At 38.9% G+C, this 24,206-nt stretch overlaps 2 protein-coding genes across 2 annotated transcripts in view; one reads left to right on the top strand and one right to left on the bottom strand.

The window, feature by feature from the left end:
* Positions 1-7,086: 7,086 nt before the first annotated feature.
* Positions 7,087-14,949, top strand: n6amt1 (N-6 adenine-specific DNA methyltransferase 1). Its single transcript, XM_036557652.1, has 7 exons — positions 7,087-7,150; positions 9,400-9,565; positions 11,357-11,443; positions 12,465-12,555; positions 12,754-12,837; positions 13,121-13,262; positions 14,132-14,949. Exons 2-7 carry the CDS (start codon positions 9,438-9,440, stop codon positions 14,251-14,253), a joined length of 654 nt encoding a protein of 217 aa, XP_036413545.1. The 5' UTR covers positions 7,087-7,150; positions 9,400-9,437; the 3' UTR covers positions 14,254-14,949.
* The window catches only part of gart (phosphoribosylglycinamide formyltransferase), a 24,857-nt gene continuing 15,600 nt past the window's right edge, over positions 14,950-24,206 (bottom strand). Inside the window, exons 17-22 of the mRNA XM_036557646.1 lie at positions 22,529-22,732; positions 20,228-20,380; positions 19,822-19,952; positions 17,509-17,650; positions 16,799-16,914; positions 14,950-15,709 (exon numbers count right to left, since the gene is read on the bottom strand). Coding sequence (XP_036413539.1) covers positions 15,518-15,709; positions 16,799-16,914; positions 17,509-17,650; positions 19,822-19,952; positions 20,228-20,380; positions 22,529-22,732 — 938 coding nt within the window. The 3' untranslated portion in view covers positions 14,950-15,517. The remainder of the gene's footprint in view (positions 15,710-16,798; positions 16,915-17,508; positions 17,651-19,821; positions 19,953-20,227; positions 20,381-22,528; positions 22,733-24,206) is intronic.

Below are 24,206 nucleotides of genomic sequence, written 5' to 3'. Positions count from 1 at the left end.
TTTTACCTTCTACAAATTTACATAGATTACGAAGATACTTCTCATGTTTAATGCCATTGGCTGTTCATCATACTTTCAAGAGTTGATCATATCTTGAGTATCTAAGCCTGAGTTAACAAAGAAAGTTGACCATCATTGTAAAATAAGTAAACCATGGTTCCATGGTTGGCCTCACCAACATACAAACTACTGTTGTTAAGGGACCAAAAAACACATTTTCCCCAAATATAGTGTTTATTGATTTGGGCATGCAGTGTACACAATGCTAATTGGTGGGCTGTAGGCTTCTGTTATTTATTAGCTACATTAGCCTTCAGATTATTAGACTCCACACAATTAGCTCCAGAGCAAAACTAAAGAAGCAAACTTTGGACACTGAACATGTCCTTGGCTAATTGACTACACTACCCACTTCTACAAAATATTACACATTACATATGATGCACCATATTATGTATTAATGTATTAGCTATGAGCTAGTTTACCATGTTCACTTGATGGGGGTGGTGAAATATGATATTATTGCTTAATATTATTTATAGTATTAAAAGTGGTGGACAGTGACAATCAAAACTCAGAAGATGGTTTATAGTAGTGGTCTCCAACCCTGGTCCTGGACAGCTACCTTCCTGCAGAGCCTAGTTCCAATCACAGTACCTGCCCAGCTAATCAATTACTGGTGCACCATAACAATCAAAACTCAAAGATGGTTTAGTGGCAGGCAAAATTCAATACATTTTGATGGAATATTGTGGAAAAACAAGGCTTTAATGCTGTTCTGTTTAGAAGGGCATTACATTAAATCAATGACTCACCCATAGAACAAATGTTACCTAGTTCACAAGCAATACTGCTATTTTAAATACACTACAAATGAGTTTGAAATGGGATTGTTAGTATTTGTACAAAGCTTATTTATAAAAGAAGCAAATGTTTTGGAGTCAGTCCAGTCAAAACAATAAAAGAAAGAAGGGGGGGAGTCTGAATTTGCCTCAAATAAAAGTGAAAGCATTGCTTCACTCTGTGTTGTGTCTAGGTAAAAACAAATGAACAGCTGTGCTTCTCTTGGTGTTCATGATTTTTTGATAGTGGTCAGCAACAACGTTTGCGTGATTCTTTTTTAATACTGTTAGCTCAATTTTAAGCATGGCAGCTACAAAGTCTATAGTTGTAATTTTCCTCCAAAAACTTAATTAATAACATGAGTATTATTCAGTGTCAAGATCATAGGGTGACTTAGGATCATGGGAACATGAGGACACTGAACATGTCTCGGCTAATTTATTACATTTGACATATGAGGGTGAATCATGTTAATTAGTTTTTTTCGCAGGAACTGTTCCTTTTGCACCACCACCTTCATTTAGCTTCTTGCGTCCAACTAACAGAACGAAACATTCTGCACACACTTCAGCACACTAACCCCTCCCGTGATTTGTCCTTGCAACTGAACCACTTTGAAGTCCCTGGTGTCAAGCTACATCCTCAAATGCAGTCTCCTAATCCCAGCATGCGCCAGCCGCTCGTAAAGCTATCCCACAAATCTATTATCCCCAGTTTGGCTGAATCTTTCTCTAAGTGGCCAGAACTGAACATCCTGCACAGAAACATCTCTCTGAGCATGGCAGCGGCAGGCCCAGAGCACTCCTTTCTTGGAAACTGCCCCTACTGTGCTCCTAATACACTCGATTCAGGCTCTAATGTTACGTTCATAAAAGTGTCACATGAGTGGCCACAGGGGACGGCACAGAAAAGCACAAGTTGTGTTGCTTTCTGAAGATCCTGTTCTTGGGTTCTCCACCAGGTTTCTTGTTGGACGCTCTTAAAGTCAATGTGAAATCAAAATTGATCCTTTTTTTTTTTAACTGTGTTCGTTAATGTTCCCGGTCATTAAGCATGATGTATAACCATTTAAAAGCCAAAACTCTTGTTTTTGAACCTGTTTTAATGGTGACTCAGCTGCACTTACACCAGCTCTTACATAAAAATACAAAAAAAATTAAAACGTAAAAAATGGCTCTAGAAACAGCTGTGCTTATTGAGGACAAATAGTCACTTGTGGATTCAGAAAGTACATGTTAATTGTTCTTTTTCTGAATTCACCTTTACTTCCCAACTGGCATTTGTTATGATTTAATGCAACTGAGCCATATATTTCATACGGCAAATGTAGCATACCACCAGATCAGGTGTTGCTTATAAATGGAGTGAAAACCATGTCCACACAGCACAAATGACACGTGCCAGGTGGATAATGGGTAGTGCCCATCAAAGGAAAAAGCTCACCTAGCTTGGAGACCCCCTTGAATCTGTTTCACACAGAAACTTGATTCCGATTTTATTTATGATTTCTGAATCAAGTTGACTTTAAAAATAAAAGATGCCAAAAACTTTTTTTGGTGTAATGCTTTAGAAGAACCACTTTTGGTTATGCCACATCTGTACAGTCTGGTTATCACAGACAATAATAACATGTTTCTCTGTAGTAACTAGTTCCATTTACTCAAGTGCATGCCCATTAGTATAATACTGATGGATTTGTACTCTCCTACTTTCAAATCATAATACTATTACTTCTACCCAAGTACAGCGTGATTAAAAAAGATTAATCTGATTTCAAAATGATTTATTTCACCTGTAAATCATTACAGAACAATGCAGTAAACCTGTAAATCATTACAGAACAATGCAGTAATTTATTGTTTAAATGAGCATAAAGCTTATGATATAATTTTACAAGTGCTCCTCCTCCAGCTGTACGGATAACATCAACGCAATAGTCAAATTCATCGATTGAGCATGTTGGGTGTCCCGCACTTACGGCTCTTTCAATGCGACGAATGCTCTGACCTGTTGGAGGTTCACTGCCGACGAAAATCATGTTGCGCAGTTATGACGGATTCAATCTTATTGAAGTGGAGTACACAAAATGCTTTCTGCTCAGGGGTCGCCATCTCTGTATATAAGTTCAGCGAAACATGTTCCATTTATTATCTGTGGTAATCAACAGTGTGCTACAGACGCAGCAGATAAACATTAACTTTAGAAAAACATTAGAACCACCCATTGACAAGTTATTTGGGGAACCAAAAGTAGTAGTTCTATAGCATCCAACTATAAAACTCCTTTGTCACCCTCATTTTTAAGAGTACACACATTCTTGGGAAATACTGCAAACTCTAAAAAGCCTGTAGGCCTGTTCTCAACATAGACATGTTGCCAAGCTCTCTTTGCAACAAAGATCTTCCAGGACTTCCATTACTGAGAAAATAAAGGTAAATAGAGCAGAATTAAATTCTGTGGAGTCAGCTGGATGCTTCTGGGGTCTCAACCTCCCCCCGCCACTCACCCACCCTCCCACCCACTCACTCACTCGTTCACTCGCTCACTCGATGGCCTTTTGGGGCCAGCGAGTCTGGAAAGTGTTAAATACTCTCTTCTGTGGATCACGGCCAGGTCACAGTCAAGACGAAGCAGTCTGGGATACGTTAGACACCCTTGTGCAGATCAGCTGCCTTAGCGAAGAGAAAGAACGTGAGTCTATTTACCACCTGACTGTCATGCCAGGATCAGCTTCTCTCACCTAAAATACCAAAAAAATACTGTATGCTCTCAACAATAAAAGTTCCATAATGATTTTTGGCTCAGATGTATGCTTTAATTGGTAGATAACCTTATGTGGAAGGTTCTTTAGTCATATCCACATCTGATTTCTAAAAAAGGTCCAAGATTTTTTCTTCATTATTATTATTTTTATCCCCAAGGTCCATAGGACATTTGCATAAGTTACATGCCAAAACTAGCCATAATTCATTTTTGCATGATCGTCTTCTACCTTTTCTTTGTCCCTTAAAATTAAACAGGCTTAACCTTTCGTCCCTTACTGAAGTTAAATTAAGTTAATGTTACTGTAACTTTAAAACTGATATGTAAATGACCTGTTCTGACTGGCTGCTCTGTATTATTCCGCATTCAAAAAGCAGTCAGTGCTACAACACTCCTTATAACTTTAAACTGAATGGGTGGGGCTAAACAGCTGTAGGCTGAATAGGTGGGTACATGTAAATACACTGGCTTTTTATGGCAAGGAATTAAAAAACAAGATGCTTAATTTCTAGGTGTGCACTATTGACATACTGCTTTAAGGTGTATGGTTTGAAAAAAGCTAAGAAAATTGGGTTGCCAACTTGGTGGTTCTTATTAGGCAGCAAAGAACCCTTTTGGAACCTTTATTTTTTTTTGAACAATGTATGTCGGTTGTGAACATACCGGTCAAAAGTCAAAAGAACATACAAGTAAAGTTTAACACCAATCTAGTCCCACCATAGACAGTCATCTTCTGCCAGCTGTTGTTTTGAGCTGTCAGTTTCTATAGCAGTATTGCTTTAACATTGGGAGGCTGAAGGAGTGCAACAGTGGATATCCTCCTATCTGGAGGAGTGAGTGTTTTGTACAGTTTGATTTATTGTGCTCAGTGTGGGTAGTGTTTTTCTTACTGTTTGAATTATATGCTTTTGCACCTGTATCGGTTTCAGTTGTAGGACTGTGGACTGATTTTCATGGCCAACTCCACAATTGTTCCTGGGACTAAAGATGGGGTTGCAAGTCTCCAGAGTTAGAAATAAAGACAACAGTGTACATTTGCTCCTTTGTCAGTTTCAAGGTGTGGAAAGTAAATGTTAAGAAAAGAAATTTGATAGATAATTTTGCCAACACAGGGTATGGATCACCTTCTTCTCACTTTCGCTCGCTCTTCCTGCCAGCAAAAACAATCAAAGCCCCTTTGAAACTTTGAACTAAAGTAGGGCCCTCAAAACATTTCCACATGGATCAATGCTGCCATCTGTTGACTCAATTTTTCATCTTTTTCCATGGAGAAGGAACTTTCCGTTCCATTTATTCAAACTGTCATTGGAACAAAAGTGCATTTTAAAGGTCAAACTTGAGGATCAAACTTTTTGTTGACACAGTTAAGCATATTTTATTTGGAAGTCATTAGTATTATGCACACATTTATGCAGGTACTTCTCTCAGCACAGTTTCTCAACACTGCTTCTATTGATAGATTGTAGCAAATCCCTCCCTATTGGATCAGTTCCTCCAGTAAAGCGTGGCAGCTCGGCTCTCCAAGCTTGGCCTGGCCTCCACTCTGGTGCGTGTGGCCCTTATAAAGGCTTGGCCCTCTGGAGACCAAGAAATGTCTAAATTAAAAACAAGTTTGTTTGCCTTATCGCTCTGAGCTCTAAAAAAAAAAAGGGAAAAAAATTACACGTTTTTACACCCTCTCTTTTATGTGTCCCTCTCGTGTCTATAATTCGGACTGAATGGGGACTGTTAATGAGTAAAACAGCACATTGGAGTGTCTAACTGAGACCATCTGGAGTGCCTCCCCATATCCCAGAGCAAATAAAGGGGGTGGGAGATTTCAAAAGAAAAGTTTGCTTGTGGTAAAATGCCATCTTTGTCAAACTAAAGGCATAGGTGGGCAATTGTTCATGTTTCTCTGCTAGTCTGTAATTGTCCAGGACTGTGTATTTGTTTTAAAAGTTGGCCTACAAATCATAGGTAGAAAATCAAATTGGTTGGAGAGCCACTGGCGCCACCTTCAACACCAACAGTAAACTGACTAGTCTGGTAACATAATATGCTAAATCTGCTAGCTGGATTATAAGAAAAATGGTCACGCCAGCATGTCTCTTCGGGTCGCGAGGGCAAGCCGTAGATTGCAAAATTAAAATACCACAAATTGTTGGTTTGGCTTCTTCCACACCCTACATCTTCAAGCCATTATGTAACCATGACATGCAGGCTACAAATGCTACTGGAAACAGTTTGCTCATTATAATTTAATTTCAGAACTTCCTTGAAATGATAAATAATGGTAAATATTAAAAAAAAAACAAGTGCAAATGTATATGTATATATATATATGTATATATATATATATATATATATATATATATATTTATATATATATATATATATATTATATGTGTGTGTGTGTAGCTATATGTTAACCACTGTGTGTGAATCTCCTTAAAGACCCAGTTATTATGGCTTTGTTTGGCGAAAGGTGAAATAAGCTCTGAAGTCAATGCAGACTAACCATTACAAGGTGGGAGTTGATCTCAAAACGAGTCAATTCTCTGAACTCAGGCATTTGAGACTCGGGAGTCGATGCAAAAGCTTTGAACTTTTATTTAATTTATTTCATTATTATTTACTTTTATAGATAGACAACAGATACTATGGACAGAGTGGAAAACAAAGTATGAAATTGTGGCTTAATCAGTCAACATTGCCACATTTATTGAAGCAAAAGAGTTGACTAAGAAGACTCAGGAAAAGTTAGAGTTAGCTATCTCCTTTTAGTTAGCTAAGATAATTTAGCTAGAGGTCCTTAAATTGCCTTGCTATGGTCAAATAAGTCATTTAAAACTGATATCTTGTGTCCTTGAGGAACAACTGAGGTGGTAGCATATGAAGTTAATGTCAAGATCCCTCATCATTCACACCATAAATCATAATGGCATATTATGAACTTGATTGACAGTGTAGGTCTACTTAGGGGTGAGCAATATGGCTGTATTTATCATTATGAATTACGTGTTGTCACTGAGTGCTTTTCTAAGCACATTGTGGATATCGTCAGACTCCATGTTTCATTACAAAGAGCATAAGTAGTCCTGTTTATCTGCATTCAGTGTAGTGCAGTGTGTTAAACGTTGAACAAAAACCCATTGTAAGGGCTCTCATGACAATGAATGTTTAGCTGACAACTGTTATATAAATAGTTGTGATTTAATTATTATTAATAATTATTTGGCCATTATGAAAAAAAAAACTACTTAATTTATCTAATTAGCCATCTAATTCTGTTTGTTGCAGCATGGATATCTAATGACTGTGGAAAATTACTGCAGTTAGCTTAAATGGCTCCAACTTAACAAACCTCTTAAAACCCTAAATATTCTTAATAAACCGCAGAAAACCCATGAATAATCTTCCAAAAACCGGAATTTCCGGAATCGAGCAGCCCTAGTCGTTACTCTCACTGAAACTACAACTACCACAATGCTTCGAGGGAGCAACCGGAAGTGGAAAGACGCACATGTGGCTTTTCAAAACAGTGCGGTTGAAAGGCGAAAAGGTACGGGAAGCTCTAAGGCTGATTTCTCATCACTTATTGGGACTTTTCTTAAAAAGTATATCTAGATATTATCAGAAAAACGTTTATGTCCGTTGTTTTAGTGTTTTTTTGTGAATGACTCTTGTCAGTTCAGCCAGCGTGGCTGACAGTGAAGTATGTTATTACGCCGGGGTTGGCAGCTTATCTACAGCTTAATTAAAATGTGTTTCTGTGTCGATGCATTCGTCTGAACACCATTCTGTACTGTTAGTTAGCCTGTTAAATTCAGCCAAACTGATGTAAACTGTATTATGCGTGATGAAAGACTTGGTGCGCTGAAGATGGACAGTTATAGAGATTTATATAGTTCGTTTAAGACACTGTAAATTTCGCCCAGACGTCAGACAACCGATTTCTGTTAATCCTCTCATTTTGTATAACAGCTTTCACACTCTTGGGCCTTTTAACTATCAGCATCGTTGCATGTCAGCTCCGAGAAAATAAAACTATAAAACTAAAGAGGAAAACATTCCCCTCGCGTGCTCAGCAGCCCTTTTACAGTGGTTTTGGTGAGGGACCTGGGGCTGTGGTGAGATTTTGTGGGTTAGCTGATTTTAACAGTCGTTTTGTTTATATCAGTTTAACAGTGCACGTCTTGACTTTAATGTAACCTCAGACATCCACATTGTTAGAAACGCCCATCTACCCATTTGCACACCAGTGGTCACTAATCCTGCTCCTGGAGATAGACTTTTCCTTACAGAGTTCATCTGAAACCTGCAGCAAACATCTCCTAGATTAGCAAGGACTGTGATTAACTAGACCAGGAGGCCCAATCCTGGTCCTAAAAATCTACCACCCTGGAGATTTCAGATCTATTATGCTTGGCTCTGATATTCAGATGTCTCCGAAGGCCTTCCAAACATGGATGAGGCGTTAGATTGGGGTTGGAGCTAAAACTCTCCAGGACCAGGATTGAGCACCCCTGAACAGGACTCTCCAAGAAGGTAGATCTCCAGGACTAGGGCTGTTTACCACTGGTATGCACTCTCTGCCAACCTTATAGCTTTGGTCCTGAAGGGCAGCAGTCTGCACGGTTTGTTGATTTTCTTGCTGAAACACACCTGACTGAATTCAGCAGCAAATGTAGGCTTAGTACAGGGGTGCACAACTCCAGTCCTGGAGGGCCGGTGTCCAGCAGAGTTTGGTGATCTTGCTGCTCAGACACACCTGATTCAATTTGTGTTAACTGACAGGTTTACAAGACGTGTTTGAGTAGGGCATCTACCAAAATGTACAGGACACTGGCCCTTGAGGACTGGAGTTGTGCACCCCTGGTTTAAAAGGAGCAAAGAAATCACGAAACTATGCTGAAATCCAGCCGTAAGTGCCCCTCTCCTGTTAATGGTCAATTGCATAGGTGTACAATTACAGAATGTAGCTTAGTGATCACCAACCCTGGTCCTATAGAGCTGTCTTCTTGCTTAGTCTAGTTCCAACCCCAGTCTGCCACACCTGCTCCAACTATTTAGCTTTTTCAGAACTCCTGGATTGGCTGGATCCAGATGCATCAGTATGAGGTAAGGGGGCATGTTAGAACGAAATTCTGCAGGAAAGTAGATCTTTAGGGGGAGGGTTGGTGACGACTGTTGTAGCCCATCTGTAGTCATGTACAGTTTGTTAGTCCTCACTGATCATTAATCAGTTTTGGACTGCAGAACCACAGTTGATGATATTTAGATGGTGAAAGGTCCACTTTCAACACAGTAGTGACTTTGCCATGGTAGTATGTATATGGCGTTGGTATGAGCGCATGAGGCCCAGCAACACTGCAGGGGTTTAGGTGGAGAGTGCTCTTTCACCCAGCCAAGAGCGGTTCTGTGAGCAGAAACTGACTGCTGAAGCAGGGCAAGAACAGGGGTCACCAACCCTCCTCCTGGAGATCTACCTTCCTGCAGGACTTCTGAAGGCAATAAGTGGATGGATCAAGTGTTATGGATTATGGTTGGAGCTAAAATTGGTAGGAAAGTAGATCTCCAGGAGCAGGGTTGGTGACCGCTAGGCTAGAGGATGGCTAACAAAACCACTGCAGACTTCAGCACACTGCCTCATTAAACACACCTGATTCAGCTCATCAGCTAAGTAGCGAAGCATTCATGAACTGAATTCACAGCGTTATATGAGGGTAAATGGTAATCTCTGCAGCACTTTGGCCTGGAAGGTACCCAGTTTGACATGCCTGGCCTAATGCTTTCTCCCTCTTTTATCAGGAATGTTTCACATCTGCCTTACTTGACATATTTTACTGATGTACCCGACTCCCTTGTATGCCCATGCTGGTCGTGGGCCTTTCTCTGGGGTGTATGAGCCAGCAGAAGACTCCTTCCTTTTGATTGATGCCTTGGAAGTGGATGCTGATTTGCTGAGGCAAAGGAGGTGGGTGTCTAAAGAGTGACATAGCTGTGATGAGGTGTTTGAAAACTATGTTGGCTTCACTCGATAGTACATCTGGGCAATATGACAGTATTTGTCGTGATTGTGATAAGCTACGTCTCGATATGTCACAGATAGCTTTTCTGCACTTATCATGGATATTGTCAGTAGTGAAAAACACTTTTCACCTGCATGTTTGATTACAAAGAGAGCAAAATTAATCCTGTTTAATTTAATAAAGGTAAAATATTACAAATACTTGGATTCAAAGTTTTGGAAAGTATGTTATAAATGGTGCGCTACTTTCTCTGTTCCAATTTACAAGATGATTATCAGAAATAATAAATATTGTGACAAACTTAAAGTATTGTGATATTATTATTATTATTATTATTACTATTATTATTGCCATATTACCCAGCTCTACTTGATAGTTTCACCAAATAACATCATAGTTCCTGTGGAAGCTGGAAATGTAAAAATTTTGAAAACAAAGAAAATAAGGCCATGGATGTTAATGGATAAAGTATATAGCACTTATTAACAAGGTTTGTGAGATCAGCGGTCGGCAACATGCAGCTCTTTTACTGCCCTGTGGCTCCACAGCAGAATTAGATTTCTAGGTAAAAATAAAATAATCCTCTTTTGCAGTAAAATAAAGCACTGCTGATCATTCTAACACAGTTTTAACTATAAATAGTCTTAAACGCAGGAGTTATATATAAAACTGCTTATTCAACCTTTAACCATGAAAGCTGCTGCAGACTGCTGGTCACCATAGCAACTCATAAGTCTTGCGTAGCTAGTAGCTAACGAAATAGCAAAGAGAAAGATTTAAGAAGAACATTGATAATTTGGAGAGGGATGGACTTATTTGCATTTATAAGCACTCCAGCTGGTTTCCTGATACATTTAATCAGCAATGAGAAACTGTGAAACACTTAAAAGTTGCAAAGCTGAAGTCAGCTTGTCACTCTCCAGCTTCTTGTTCAAATTGTCCCATTCCACCTTAAATGGTGCAACAGTTAGCTACATATTTAGCTACATTCTGGCACTTCAGGCACGACTTAAGGTGGAACAGGAAAATTCAAACAAGAAGCTGGTAAATGTGAAGCTGACTTCAGCCTCGAAAAAAATCAAATGTTAAGAGAAATTATACAAGAAACTATTCAATTTTTGCGGAAAAGTTTCCTGTCTGAGATGTGGGAAAAGCGGCTATAGCTGAACTAAGCTTAAAGCAGAGCAAAGTAAGTCTGGAGTTTTGTTTATATTATATTTTTCAGCCTATACTAGGATATTAGCACATACTGAGACATATTTACAGCCAAAATGGTGAAATGTTACTTCAATAAAATGTGCATAAAATGTTGTGGCTCCCAAAATGGTTAGATTGTTGTTGTTAACTTGACAAAATGGCTCTTCTTAACATTTAGGTTGCCAACCCCTGGTAAGGATAGAAGTTTGTATTTCTGTAGACATCAATTTAGGTCATGCTAACAAGCTACCTTGCTTGTTTAAAAGGTCATGCTACTTTTTTTCCCTCATTGACTGATACAAAAGACCTAGACAGGGAATGTCAAACTGGGTCCCTTCCAGGCCACAGCTCTGCAGAGATAAGCTCTGATAAGCATTTTCCATCTTCTAATGCCTTGAATTCAGTTCATAAAGATCTTGCTAATTGGCTTATACTGGAGGACTGCAGTCTGACACTTGTGACTTAGAAGCAAGAACGTCCTCCCTGCTCTCTAGACATCTGATCTTACTGTGATCTAATTGGATTTTCCATGTGTTTAGACCTGCTGTTTGTCTGGAAGTGGGCAGTGGCTCAGGTGTGGTCTCTGCCTTCCTGGCATCTGTGATTGGACCTGAAGCGTTCTATCTGTGAGTGTGACTTGTGTGACAATATGTAATTGATGAATCATTTTAACATCACCTCTTTTTACATGTATAATACATGTCTGTTGTGTTAGCCCAGCCAGCCCCCAGGGGTGTAAATCACTTCAGTGACTGATCTGATTGTGACTCAGTAGGAAACCATTATGAAATTTCAAATTTCACCATAGTTTGTTTATTTAGGTGCAATTTAAAATGATTTTTAAAATACACTAAATGTACAAATGTCAGTGGAGGATCGATGTATGTAGAATGAATATAGAAAATCACAAATAGCTTCACATATTTATGTTCAAGAAGTGCCACACTGCAGTAAAACAAAACGAATATTTCAAATATAGCTACTGTTTATTAAAACACTCTTAGCAAAACGGGCTCTATGACTTGGAACTGTAGTAACACTTTTTGGTGCTACTGTCATATGCAAAAGTTTTGGTGCCCCTGGTTAAATAATGTTTGAATTAATTTATTTAATTTTTAAGTGAAAAGTTAACGCATCCTCTACAGAGAACATACTTCTGCACATTTTAATGTACAATTACTGTTTACTTCTGTTTATTTGCTAAGTGTAACATATTAACATAAACAAAATGTGCTTGTATAGAAGTTAAGGTACATGTAATATGTTAAATTCTGTAAATAATGTTGCTGTAAATATATTAAAATGATTTAGGTTTGTTCTCTGTAGAGGATGTGTTCACTTATTTTCACTTCAGATCAACAAAACATGTAATTTGACCAGGGGTGTTCATATGACTGTATCTAAAACCATTTTAAAAAAGGTTCTTTTAAGATCCATAAATAACTGTCTATCAAATATAAGAACCAATTAAACATGCAAAGGGCCATTTATACAGTATTACTGTAATATTACTATAATCTAACCTAGTATTCCAAAGTTGATGTAGTTGAATCTCTTCCTTTGACATATTTTCACAACCTGACTAGCTTCATGGTGTTTTTGCCATTTTATGTTTATTTTGTCTGTTTGTGTGCTTGCATGTCAAAGCTGTACTGACCTGAACCCGGCAGCGGCCGAATGCACAGCAGAGACGTCTTGCTGCAATAAGCTTGATCTACAGCCAGTCATTACAGATTTGGTGAGACACATTCAGTTCTCTCTGCTTCCTTTCTTTTCCAATAGTGGACATAGATGCATACGGCCATACGTCTGTAGTTGCCCATCAAAGTGTGTCCCTTGTGTCTAGTATTGTAGTACTGCCTTTGATGTTAGCCCAAGTATGCCTTTTTCATAGAAGTGGTTATGAATTGTTTGTGTTTGTCCTTTTGCTTCTCAGACTGAGTGTTTGTTGCCTAGACTAAATGGAAAGGTGGATGTTCTTCTTTTCAACCCTCCATATGTTGTTACACCGTCCAAAGAGGTACATATGTTACAGAATGAGTTAAGCTGGGTGTACACTACACTAAGACTGAAAGTTATTGAACATTATTGATAATGTCAACAATAAATATAACTTCTATAGTCTATTTTCCATTTAAACTTTCAAGGCAATGTGCAACCTAGAGTGAGTGACTTAACATGAAGCCGACAGAAAACCACTGCTCTAAACTGTACCCTTCAAATGATTCAGAGTCCATTGTGGGGTTGCAATTACTGAGGCATCCCCATGTTCTTGCCTGATATCACTGAATGTTTCTGTACAGGTGGGCAGTCATGGCATTGAGGCATCTTGGGCTGGAGGAGAGAGAGGCAGAGAGGTGATGGACAGATTCTTCCCCATGGTTCCCCAGTTACTTTCCAATCAGGGCCTGTTCTACCTTGTTACAGTGTCAGATAACAACCCAGGTAGGATGACGAAGATACTTGGCACGCTTCTTATGAGATACTTATCAAAAGTTTTTTTTTTGTTTTATTATTTACAGTAATTGTGGTTTCTGCATACATGGTTGACATACCATTGAGACTGTCCTGTGTTATATTACGCCAAATGATTTTAATGTGAAAGCATCAGCAGAGAGTTTTTACTTGACTCACTTTGAAGTCATGATGGAGTGTAAAGTAAATAACAAAGGGTCTTATTACATCTAGATTGACAATACAATGGTCTAAATGTTGATTATCCTCTAGTGTTTTATTGCGCTAATTGGCAGTTCAGGTGCCCATGACCATATTCTTATAATGTGTCTTCCTATCATTCCTACTGTGGATGATGTGACATGAGCATTAGTCAATCAGTTCATTATATAGAACTACGTTAGACCATGTTATTAAATGACCAAGTAGACTTGCTTTTAGAGCTTCTGATACAATAGTGTTATCTATAATCAAAAAAACATTGTGTTAGTTACATTAGCCTTGTAGTTCGACTGCAAAACAAAAGAAGCAAATTCAGACAAACATGTCCTAGCTGACTGCTTAGATTTGATGTAATGGGGAAAAACTGTGTATACTGGAATTTTAAAATAAATGTGTATTACCATGATGCATCAAACTGTAGTATTTGTGTTTTGTACTGGCAAACAGCGTTGGGTAGTTACTATATATATATATATATATATATATATATATATTTATTTATTCATTCATTCACTTATTTGATGTGAACCCCCCAACACTGCTGGTGAAGTTATTTGTCAGTACCTAAATTTTCAACATAGATTTATTTAGTTACTTCTGTTGAACTGCTGCTGATGTGACTCTGTCTCTTCATGTAGAGGAGATTTTAGCTCTTCTAGGGGAATCTGGACTGAGAGGGAAGGTGTGCCTGTCCCGTCAGGCTGGAAGAGAGAAGCTGTCCATCCTGCGCTTCAGCAAGAGTGACACGACCGGACAGTGAATACTGAAATCAGTAGTGTTCTACATACTGACTGAAATCCTCTTTCCAAATGAGTGAAGGAGAGCTGGCCTGAGTTTCTTTTAAGTGTCATGAAACAAACAGCAATCTGAGCTCACTGAGAGGAGGCAGTGGAGTGGGGTGGTCTCCAGTGTTACTTCTTACCTCTTTATTAAATTCCTTCTCCAGACTTGCTCTGTGAGATTCTCCATGGGAAACCCTATCCTGGCTAAAAGGTATAGAGGTACATGTATCCCACTCAGTGATGCTTCAGCTGAAAAGAATTACACATTACATGAGCCAAAGATTATATAGAATTCAAGATGTTCTAGTCTTTTTTTAAATCCTGATCTATATATGCTGTATCTGTATTGAAACTGTGATAAACATGAACAATAACTGACTTTTTCCTGTATTTGGAAAAGAACAGAAAACCTTTTCACTCACAAGTCACTTATAATAGAAGCCAATGGACAGTTGTTGAATTTTGTGAATAAGCTGATTTATATAATGCAAATTTGAAACTACGACCATTACTCTACAACAGCAGCACAGAATTCATCAACACACCAAATTCTCTCTAGAGGCACAGAAGGCTCAAAACTGTCAACTAACCACTGCAAGAAAATGACTACAGTTATGTTACACTGGTTCATTCTTAAACTTTCATAGGAGAAATAAAGTCCAAGACCAAAGTTGTTACAGTTGTGCAAGTTCAATATCAAGATTTAATACCAGCAGTGCCAAGCAAATGTCACAGTACCTACTGTTACATGCAAAAAGCAACTGTACAGTTCTATTGCAGTTCACCATCAGACATGACTTGTATATCTTCTTTCTGCTTTTAAGAGCCGAGAAACTCTAATGCAATGTATCTTTCACACCAGGGGGTTTAAAGAATATTTAAGTAGTGTCAAAATAACTCCTGCAACACAACACAGTGAGCCATTAAAAAGTCACTAATGGAATTTTTCATTCTAAATGGAATGTTCAGAAGTACATGATATAGAAAGATGTAACAATTAAACTCCCTGCAAAACTGAGAGAAGAGCATTCTACAATTTATCAGCAAAAAAGGCAACAAAAAGGGATGAAATGAAATGTCACAGGATTTAAATTGTGCCCCCAGCAATGGAAATCTAAATGAGCCTTGTTTACAAGACAAAGGAACAATTAATGCTGGATTAGATCCTGTATGTTAGCTGACCAAGTGTAATCATTATAATTTAGCTCTGCTGAACATGCCCTAGGTTTTGCTGCTCTATCTCTACGCTGACTGGTTCCACATGATGCGTCCGTCCTCCCCTAACCTGACCGCTCCGCTTGCTACGAGTTCTAAAGCGGTGGGGAAGGCCCGATGCTCTGCCTCTAGGATGCGCTCTGATAGGCTTTCCTCTGTGTCATTCATCAGCACAGGAACGGCCTCTTGCGCAATGATGGCTCCTGCGTCCACCTCCTCCTGTTGATTCAGAATAGTGTGTAGAATGTTAAATACAAGACAATTAAAAAGGTTAAGCTGTAAAAAGCTAAAGCAATAGTTGGGTGGAACCACAAATGTAGTCAGCCAGCCGAGGTGTTCCGCGTCCTTAGTTTGCTTCTTTAGTTTTGCTCTGAAGCTACTATGGAAGCTTATACTGCATCAATTAGTCTTAGCAAAATGGACCAAACTACAGTTGTATACAAAAGTTTGGGTGTCCCTGGTGAAATTACACCAAGTGAAAATGCTATGTTCGACTGAAGGTTGTAAATTGTAATTACTGAGGATGTTAACTCTGACTAAGGAAAATGGAAAATGCCCACATGTAATCTAAAAAGCAAACCAGAAGACTTTCATTAACCCCCCCCCCCACTTCAAAGAAAAAAAAATAAAATGTTGGGACACTAATCCAAATTTTCAAACCTGAGATCTCCAGTACCACCTTTGGAAAGCCACCATCCAACACACTTGACTTCATTTCATTAATATTTAGAAATGTACAGCTTTACAAATCTACAAATTGTCGAACATCTAAATATGTCAGACCAACAACATACTAACCTGGCCATTATTACTGTTCTAAGAATAACATTTCTGATGGATACAAAAGAATAAATGATTGTAGCGGAATGAAAAAACAAGACAAACTGTGTTCTGAGAGCGTCCTGGAACCACCTCTGAGCACTAGAGGTGCACTCTGTAGATCTACAATTATAAACTGTAGCTCACCTGTTTCTCTGCATACTTTGTTAGGCCCCTTTTTCCCCCTGTTCTTCCATTGTCAGGACCCCCACCAACCAAATAACACTCGCTCAGTGGTATTCCTTTGGGGGTCCTGACCATTAAGGATGCCCTTAAAGGGGGGCTAACAGATTATGCAGACAAACAGGTGATGAACTACAGTCTGCAATTGTAGAATGACAAATGAACCAGTAATCCAAGTGAACCTGCTAAAATAACAATGGGTGTATTTCACTGAAAAAAACACATCAAAAAGACTACATTTGTTTCTACATCACTGGTTGATAGTGCTCTGCACCTTCACAGATGCCCTGAAGAGGGTTAACTTACAGCCACAAAGTGGACGGTGCAGCCAGAGACCCGAGCTCCAGCGAGCAGGGCCTGCTTCTGTGCGTTTACACCTTTGAAGGAAGGCAGCAGTGATGGATGGATGTTCAGCAGCTTGCCTGTCAGACAGAAAACAGCTGGTTACCACCAAAACACAGCTGTAGCTGCCCCACATGGCCCAGAAGGATCCCTCATGGACCCCTGTTTGCTGGGATCCTTTCGGCAGCTGTCCTGCAGGGCCCAGTTAAATATATGCAATAAACAGATTAATATGGTGTGTGAAGTTGTTAGCTTGTTGTCATGCTAGTTCTAGCTTAGCTAGTCAGGTAACAGCTCATCTGTCTAGTAAACTGTTTAATGGTGTGTGGAGCTCTTAGCCTAGTACTAGCTTAACTAACCAGCTAATAGCTCATATAGCTAAAAACAGTGTACTATTGTGTGCAGAGCTGTTAGCCTGTTGCCATTGCTAGTGCTAGCTTAGCTTGCCAGGACAGGTTAAAGTTAATAAATGGTAGCTAATATTTCTGCAGTATGTATTTGCAAGGAATTCCTTGGCAAAGCATCTCAAAAGAAAAGCCATTTGTCCCAGTATTAATGTATTTACACTTCATTATGTCAGCCCACCAGGCACAGCCATAGAGGGTTAATAATACAGAGGGCTTAGTATGAGAGCATACTTATACATTAGCTGGTGTTTAAGTTCGCTTCCATACCATTCCATTTCCTGACAAAGGGCCCAGTGAGGATTCTCATGAAGCCAGCAAGACAAACCACCTCCACTCCGAACTCCTCCAGGACATGGTCTATAGTGCTATCAAATTCAGCTCGACTCCCGTAGAGCTTATGGTCCACCACCTAGAGGGTTGGTGCAAGCAAAAATACATTAGCAGTAAGCATTGCAGTAAGCATTGCAGCAGCCTGCGACAGCCATATTGCATTTGTGCCAGCAGATGGCGCTTAACTAAAGCAACCAATATGCTGATGTTGGATTATTTCAAACCTGAGACAAAAAGTCACAAAGAGCATAGCACATTTTCATAGCTCTGAAACCATTCAATTGTGAAGTTATCCAAACTGTAAATGCTATTCATTCAGGCTTAATATGACACAAAACACTGTTTTTACCAAAAAAAATGTAACCTTTTCGACTCCTTGGGACCACCGGTGGTTCTAAAACGCACTTTGTCATATTCTTCATAACTTTCATATTTCATAAGCTACATTCAAAAGGTGGCTGTCATATGAGAGCTGTAACTGTCTTCTTTCCAGTCAAATAGATGGGTAATGTAATTTTAAACCCTTATAACAGAAGAAGCTAAACTCACAATTTGTTTTGTTTACTGAAAGTCGACCCATTTTTCCCCAAATATGGGCTATAAACTATAAACAGATGGCATCTTTTCAGTGATCTGCTCTGTAAAAATTATTTTTATGAAATAATAAAGAGTGTCTAAGATTTTTGGCTTTCAGCAGTAAATTGTAAGCGTATAGCAATATGTGTACGATCATAAAACACATTTTCTGTTAATTTGAGAGAAGCTTTTAAAATAAATAAACAATTTAAATTAATTTCATGCAGTTACTAAATAATTTGCCTTACGATTTGGTCATGTAAATTCAGATGGAAAAACCAATATATACCCTGGTCAAAAGAGGAGGAAATAGTATAAATATTAAGTGGAGTAATTAGATTAGAATAGCTGGAGTACTTAGATTAGAGTGAGTATTGGTGTCAGATACTTGAGGATTAGGTATCGGTATTGGAAGGGAAAAGGTGGTATTGGTGCATCCGCAGTTGCAATGACAAAGTCAGTGATATCGACTATGTTACGTGCCTGCGATGCACGTATGTTTTGTTTTTCTTTTTTTCTCTCTCTCTCTCTCTCCCTCCCCTCTTTCACCCAACCAGATCGTGGTGCAGGGGTGGATAAAAGGACCAATGTGGACAACATATGCTTGGCTGTGCTCTTCCCTCTACCAATCCGGATGGCTGCTTTCTGCCAAGGGGCGGGCCTTGGCAGATAAAAGGACTCACCTGAGACTAGTTATGGAGGGGAGCGTTTAGCGTGCATGAGACTTGTAGTATCAAGCTGTGTTACTTTAGCCGTGAATATGTAACCAGTAGTGCTAGTCTCACGTGCTCCCTCTCTAGTTATCTCTCTCTACTGTTTTCTCTCTCTCTCAGCGCATGTGTAGACAGGCAAGTTGGGCGCGCCTATACATATGCATACACAATAGTGGTCGGAATGTTTAGACACATCAGGTAAGGGGCGAGTGCCACCCGTTGTATTTTGGTGAGGATTAGACTTGGCTAGGCAGATTAGATTTTGGTTCGTTTTTTGGTTTGTTTCATTTCTTTCCTCTGTCCACCCTTGCAGTTGCTTGGGTCCCCTTAGTCAATGTTCTTGCATACTTGGTGGTTAGTTAACTCCTTTTCTTTTAATCTATACGCATTCAGCTCAGCTTATTATATTAACCCTCTTTCCTTGCAAATATATTGTTCCTGTATCAGACACTTTTGCAAGTGAGAAGCAAACTAAAGACTTGCTTGCAAACGCCACTACTGTGTACTTGTGTCCTTCCCTTCCATCTCCATCACATGCCATGTTATTTCCCCTCCACCCCTAGCTACATCTGAGGGGAACGTAACAGACTGTAAAAACATGTCAACATGTACACATATTCTGACAGACTGCAAGACATTACAGGAAGTACTTGGGGCAAAAAGGCTACTGGTAATTCACTGTACCTGAAAAGAATAAACCACTTATTACACAGTAAAAACGTGAATGGTGCTAGCAGTGAAGGGAGAGAAACTGATAAATGCATATTAGGGGTGGGCAATATGGCAAAATATCATATGATATTTAAAGACATTTTCAGGATACACAATATGTATCAATATTTTGACACAATGCAAGAGTAGTGCCACATTTTAAATTACTGACGATATACATGACACGCTCAGAGAAGCATAACGTTCATCACAAACATTATGTATCACGAAAATAGTGAGAGGAACGTACCCGTGTCTGAATGCCTGCCATTGAAGCTCTCTTCAGGCCCAGCACACCTGGACGATTTGAGATGACCACGACAATCTCAGCAGAGCTGGATGACTTCTTGGTCTGCTCTATCAGGGCCTGCAGGTTAGTGCCTGCCACACACACCAAAATATATCAGTATTTACTTGTATTATTTTAGCTATTTGTTAATGCTGTAGTGTCAGGAGCTTACACATAATTCCACTCACCTTTTATAGTGCTACTAATGTAATAATACTATAATACTAAAACAGTCAAACTGTCTTGAGCACTTTTTACACTGGCCATCATCAAGTTCGACTTTGCTTTGTGCCTTACTTAAAGATTACATGACTATAGATGACATTTTATAAAATAATACTTGATAAATAATTAAGCTGATACTCACCAGTCCCAGAGATGAGTACAGCTACCTTGGTCCTCTTGCGAGAACTGGAATCTGTGTGAGAAGCTCCGTTCTGCAGGACGCTGGTGTCAGGACAGGGGTTGGGGCCGGCCCTCAGACTGTGTTCCAGATTTCTGATCACCACAGCCTCGCCACCTATTTATTTAAATAAAAAACAAACAAACAAACAGATGACTGTAATAAACTGGAATAAATGTTCACATTACAAGTTTTGTTGCTCAATGAATTGCTCAAAAATCTTAATGGTTCACACTAGTGTAGGTAAGTGACTCAAATCTGTCAAATAATATGAGCGAACCTGTGTCCTGAAACAACCCTCATGTTCACATCCTAATCAATAACATCAAGCGAACAAACCAGGTTCATCATAAACAACAAACTAACCAACAGAACAAGCTTTCATTGCGAAGAAAACTTGCTCTGAGCAGCTCTTAGCTGTTTAATGTTAGAGCAAGATGAGGGTGAAAAAGGGTCAGATGCATTTACTTTTGTAGCATTTACTGGCTCATTTCATCCCTCATGAATTCGGATCGGAGGTTCCATGGCCACAAACTGGATATGTATCCGATCTAGGATCACATACAACAGTAGCTCAGATCTGATTTGAAATGTGTGTGTTCAAACTGCTCTGAAAAAAAATCTGTCACTTTAAGGCAAAAAAATGGATTTGTGCCACTTCAGCCTGGTAACGTGAAAGTAGCCACACAGGGTTCTTTGGAATGATGCAATACAAGAACCACTTTTGGATCCCTAAAGAACCTTCCGTTTTTCCTAGAAGTAACAACTTTTAGGAGCCTTTATTTTAAAGAGTATATTACTACAGAAATGGGAATTAGATTCCCAGAAATACACAACAAGCATTTTCATAGAAACCTATAAATACGGTCTACTAAAACACTCTGGGAAAAGTGGTTCTCTTATCACTTTAGCCTAATATATAGTACTGTGCAGAAGTCAGAGACCACATCTCTAAAGTTCAGTCTTAGAAATTGGTTGTATTTTCCGCTTCTCACAAGCAGCAAACACAGAATTCAGGTGTTTAAGGTGTTATTACACCTCACAGGCTCGGCGTCATGGGGGGTCGTTCAGCCAAACTACAGAATATTGCTTAAATTATACACAAGCCTGTTGCTAATTTAAATACAAATATTTTAAATACAGACTCTGAATGTTACTCTGTTGCGCTTTTACAGTTAATGCCCCATAATTACTCAAATCTAAAGCCAAACTTCAAATATTATATTAGAGTAGCCTGTTTGCTAGATAACTGCCACACTGTTCAACCTAGATCAACTATTAAAACAATAACGCATCCGTAAATGGGGTGTATTTAGTCTTCAGTTGTTTACTTCATATACATGAAACTTGTAACCGCAAGGATAGATGGATTATTGTGATCCAACTGCGGTGCTTTTTCTGCTTCTATTTCAGAGACAGTCACAAAAGCTACTTGAGTGCTAATAAGCTAAAAGTTAAAAAGCAAGTTTTCTGAGATGCTTTATATATATATAGTTTCACTTAGAGACAGATTTTCCATTTTGCAAAGAACTGCCATTTTTAAACACATTTTGTAAATTTAAACCACCTTAAATGGATGATTAAATTTAATCCCTGAAACTTTGAAAGTAAAGGTGCAACAGGTTTAAATGTAATCTAGATTCACTGTAAATGTACTCCAGGACTAAAATGGTGTTTTAAATGTAACCCTGACTAATTTTAAACTAGTTTAAAACTTTGGTGCAACTATAGTAAATAATAGCTAAACCTTGATTTAAACCAAGTTTAAGTTTAATCTTTGTTGGTGCAAAAATGTAAAAAATTACTAGGCAGTTAAGGTGTTTGGGTAGTTACTTGTATGATTGTTAGTGTGTCTTTGAAAGGGGAACATAAGGTAAGTGACTCCTTTGGGAACGGATTTTTTGGGTTGGTAAAACTGGTTGGTTTTAAGATTTGAAGGATGAAAGAGTTAAAGAGGTAGTAGGCTGCACAAAAGTAAAGAGTGAAGAAATACTGATAGAACACTTATTAAGATTAAGATTAAGTGACACTTACTAGACCCACAACAGGAAAATTTCAACTCTGCAATCTAACCCATTTTGCACGGAACTGTACAGTATTTGCACATTCAGTGGGTAGGGTCAGTAAATGTTTGCTTCTCCCTCTCTTTAACCTGTAGAAGCTGCAGTTATTATATTAATGCTACATTTCTAAGGGTTAACTTATTTCACTGTAATATATGTGCTGTGAACCATAAGTGGCAGTACTTTCCCATGGCTTGTTTACCAGGCATTTTGTGTGTGAGTGAGCCTACGATCCACGCCTCCTCCTCGGCCTGTAGCTGTCTGAGGACCCTCTGAGCTTCTTGTTTGCCCACTACCAGCACCGCTCCCAGTCCACAGTTGAAGGTGCGGGCCATTTCCTCCTCTGAGAGAGAACCTTCCTTGTGGAGCCAGGAGAACACTGGAGGAATTCTCCAACGCGTAGCATCTGAAAGCAGACTGGTATTAATACAACTGTCTGTGAAGACAACAGTGAGTTCTAACCTTTAAGGATCTTACAGGCCAAAAATAAGGATACAGACATTCATTTTAAAAAATATTTTATAGTTAGCTCAATTTGGCAACATCCAGTGCAGCACATGTTCAATGACACCTTATTTCACCAAAGATGTTTCTCTGAAATATTCCTGTGGTTTGCAGCGATGTACTCTTACTAAAAGCCGTCTTTACTAATTGACTACTGACTACTTCACACTTTACCTATAATGTAACAGTTCATCAAGACTTTAGGAGCACCTGTGAAAATCAGGTGGACATTATTAGAGCTAGGCCAGGGCTGGTAACAGAATCCTTTTATCCAGGTCCCAGGTGGTTAGTGGCGGGCAGTATGGCCAAAAATTTATATCACAGTACAATTAAAATTTCTTATGGTAAATATTTTCAAATAAAGCGACTTTAGACACTTGTGTACATTTTTATTTGTAGCTCAGCAGCAGATTGTTACTGTATTACTTGTCATTGCTACTTCACTTTTTTGTTATTGTGCAAAACAGTAAAAACAAAACTAGAAAATATATAGTTAAACCTATGCCAAAACTGCATTGTAACAGTAGCCTCACAGGTTTGGCAAAACCGGTGCTAAATGTTGTTTGAAGTGTTAATTTCTACAAGTTTCCTTGTTATTCAGCTGCCTTTTTGTTTGAATATTCCATTCCACCTTAATTGGAACAGCAGTTAAATTCAGGGTGCTTTTATATTCGCGTTGTACTGTTGTTCTTTTGGTCCGGACCAAAGCAGAACATCATACATTGTTGCGTTTTAACTGACTGGGCAGATTTCATGATATAAAATAACTGATAACGTCCACCAAACTTTGAGTCGTGCTGCTGTCTGTTCTATCTAGGCTCACCTTTGTGCAGCCTACTACCTCGCTGGTTCTATTTATGTCTTGTTTTATCTGTGTTGTGATATTAGAGCAATAAGCCACAAGGCTCCCTGTGTTACTGTGGTTTTGCACGATGCAGAGCAGGGTGAAATCTCTGTTAACAGCCTTAAGTGGTTTACTGCTTTTACAAAACCTTGGTGCCTCAATACACAGCTTATGTGTGCAGTCAAATATATGGAGTATTTCATAATGACCTCAAACATGGTTCAGCCTTGTTTAAAACCGAAACTATCTGTTCTATAATTACCAATTCTGAGCTTATGAAGAGACAATAAAACACATGCATGTGTCAAAACGACATCAGAAACTTGTCTTTTCCCACATACCAAAGAATTCATTCTGTCTTTGGTCTGTTTAGATGTCTTTGATCAGTGCTGCATTCATACTTCAAACTAACCGCATCAGAGATCATTTTGCAGCATGTTTGCATGGCAGCATTCTCACTTGCTCTAATGAACCACACAAACAGAGCATTCATACCAGGGTTTTTTTCAATCGAACCAAACCTGCCAAGTCT

This window comes from Colossoma macropomum, unplaced genomic scaffold (assembly GCF_904425465.1).
Source record: "Colossoma macropomum unplaced genomic scaffold, Colossoma_macropomum, whole genome shotgun sequence".
Classification (NCBI taxonomy): Eukaryota; Metazoa; Chordata; class Actinopteri; order Characiformes; family Serrasalmidae; genus Colossoma; species Colossoma macropomum.
The sequence above is the reverse complement of the archived record's forward strand: the minus strand, read 5'-3'. Positions and strand labels throughout refer to the sequence as shown.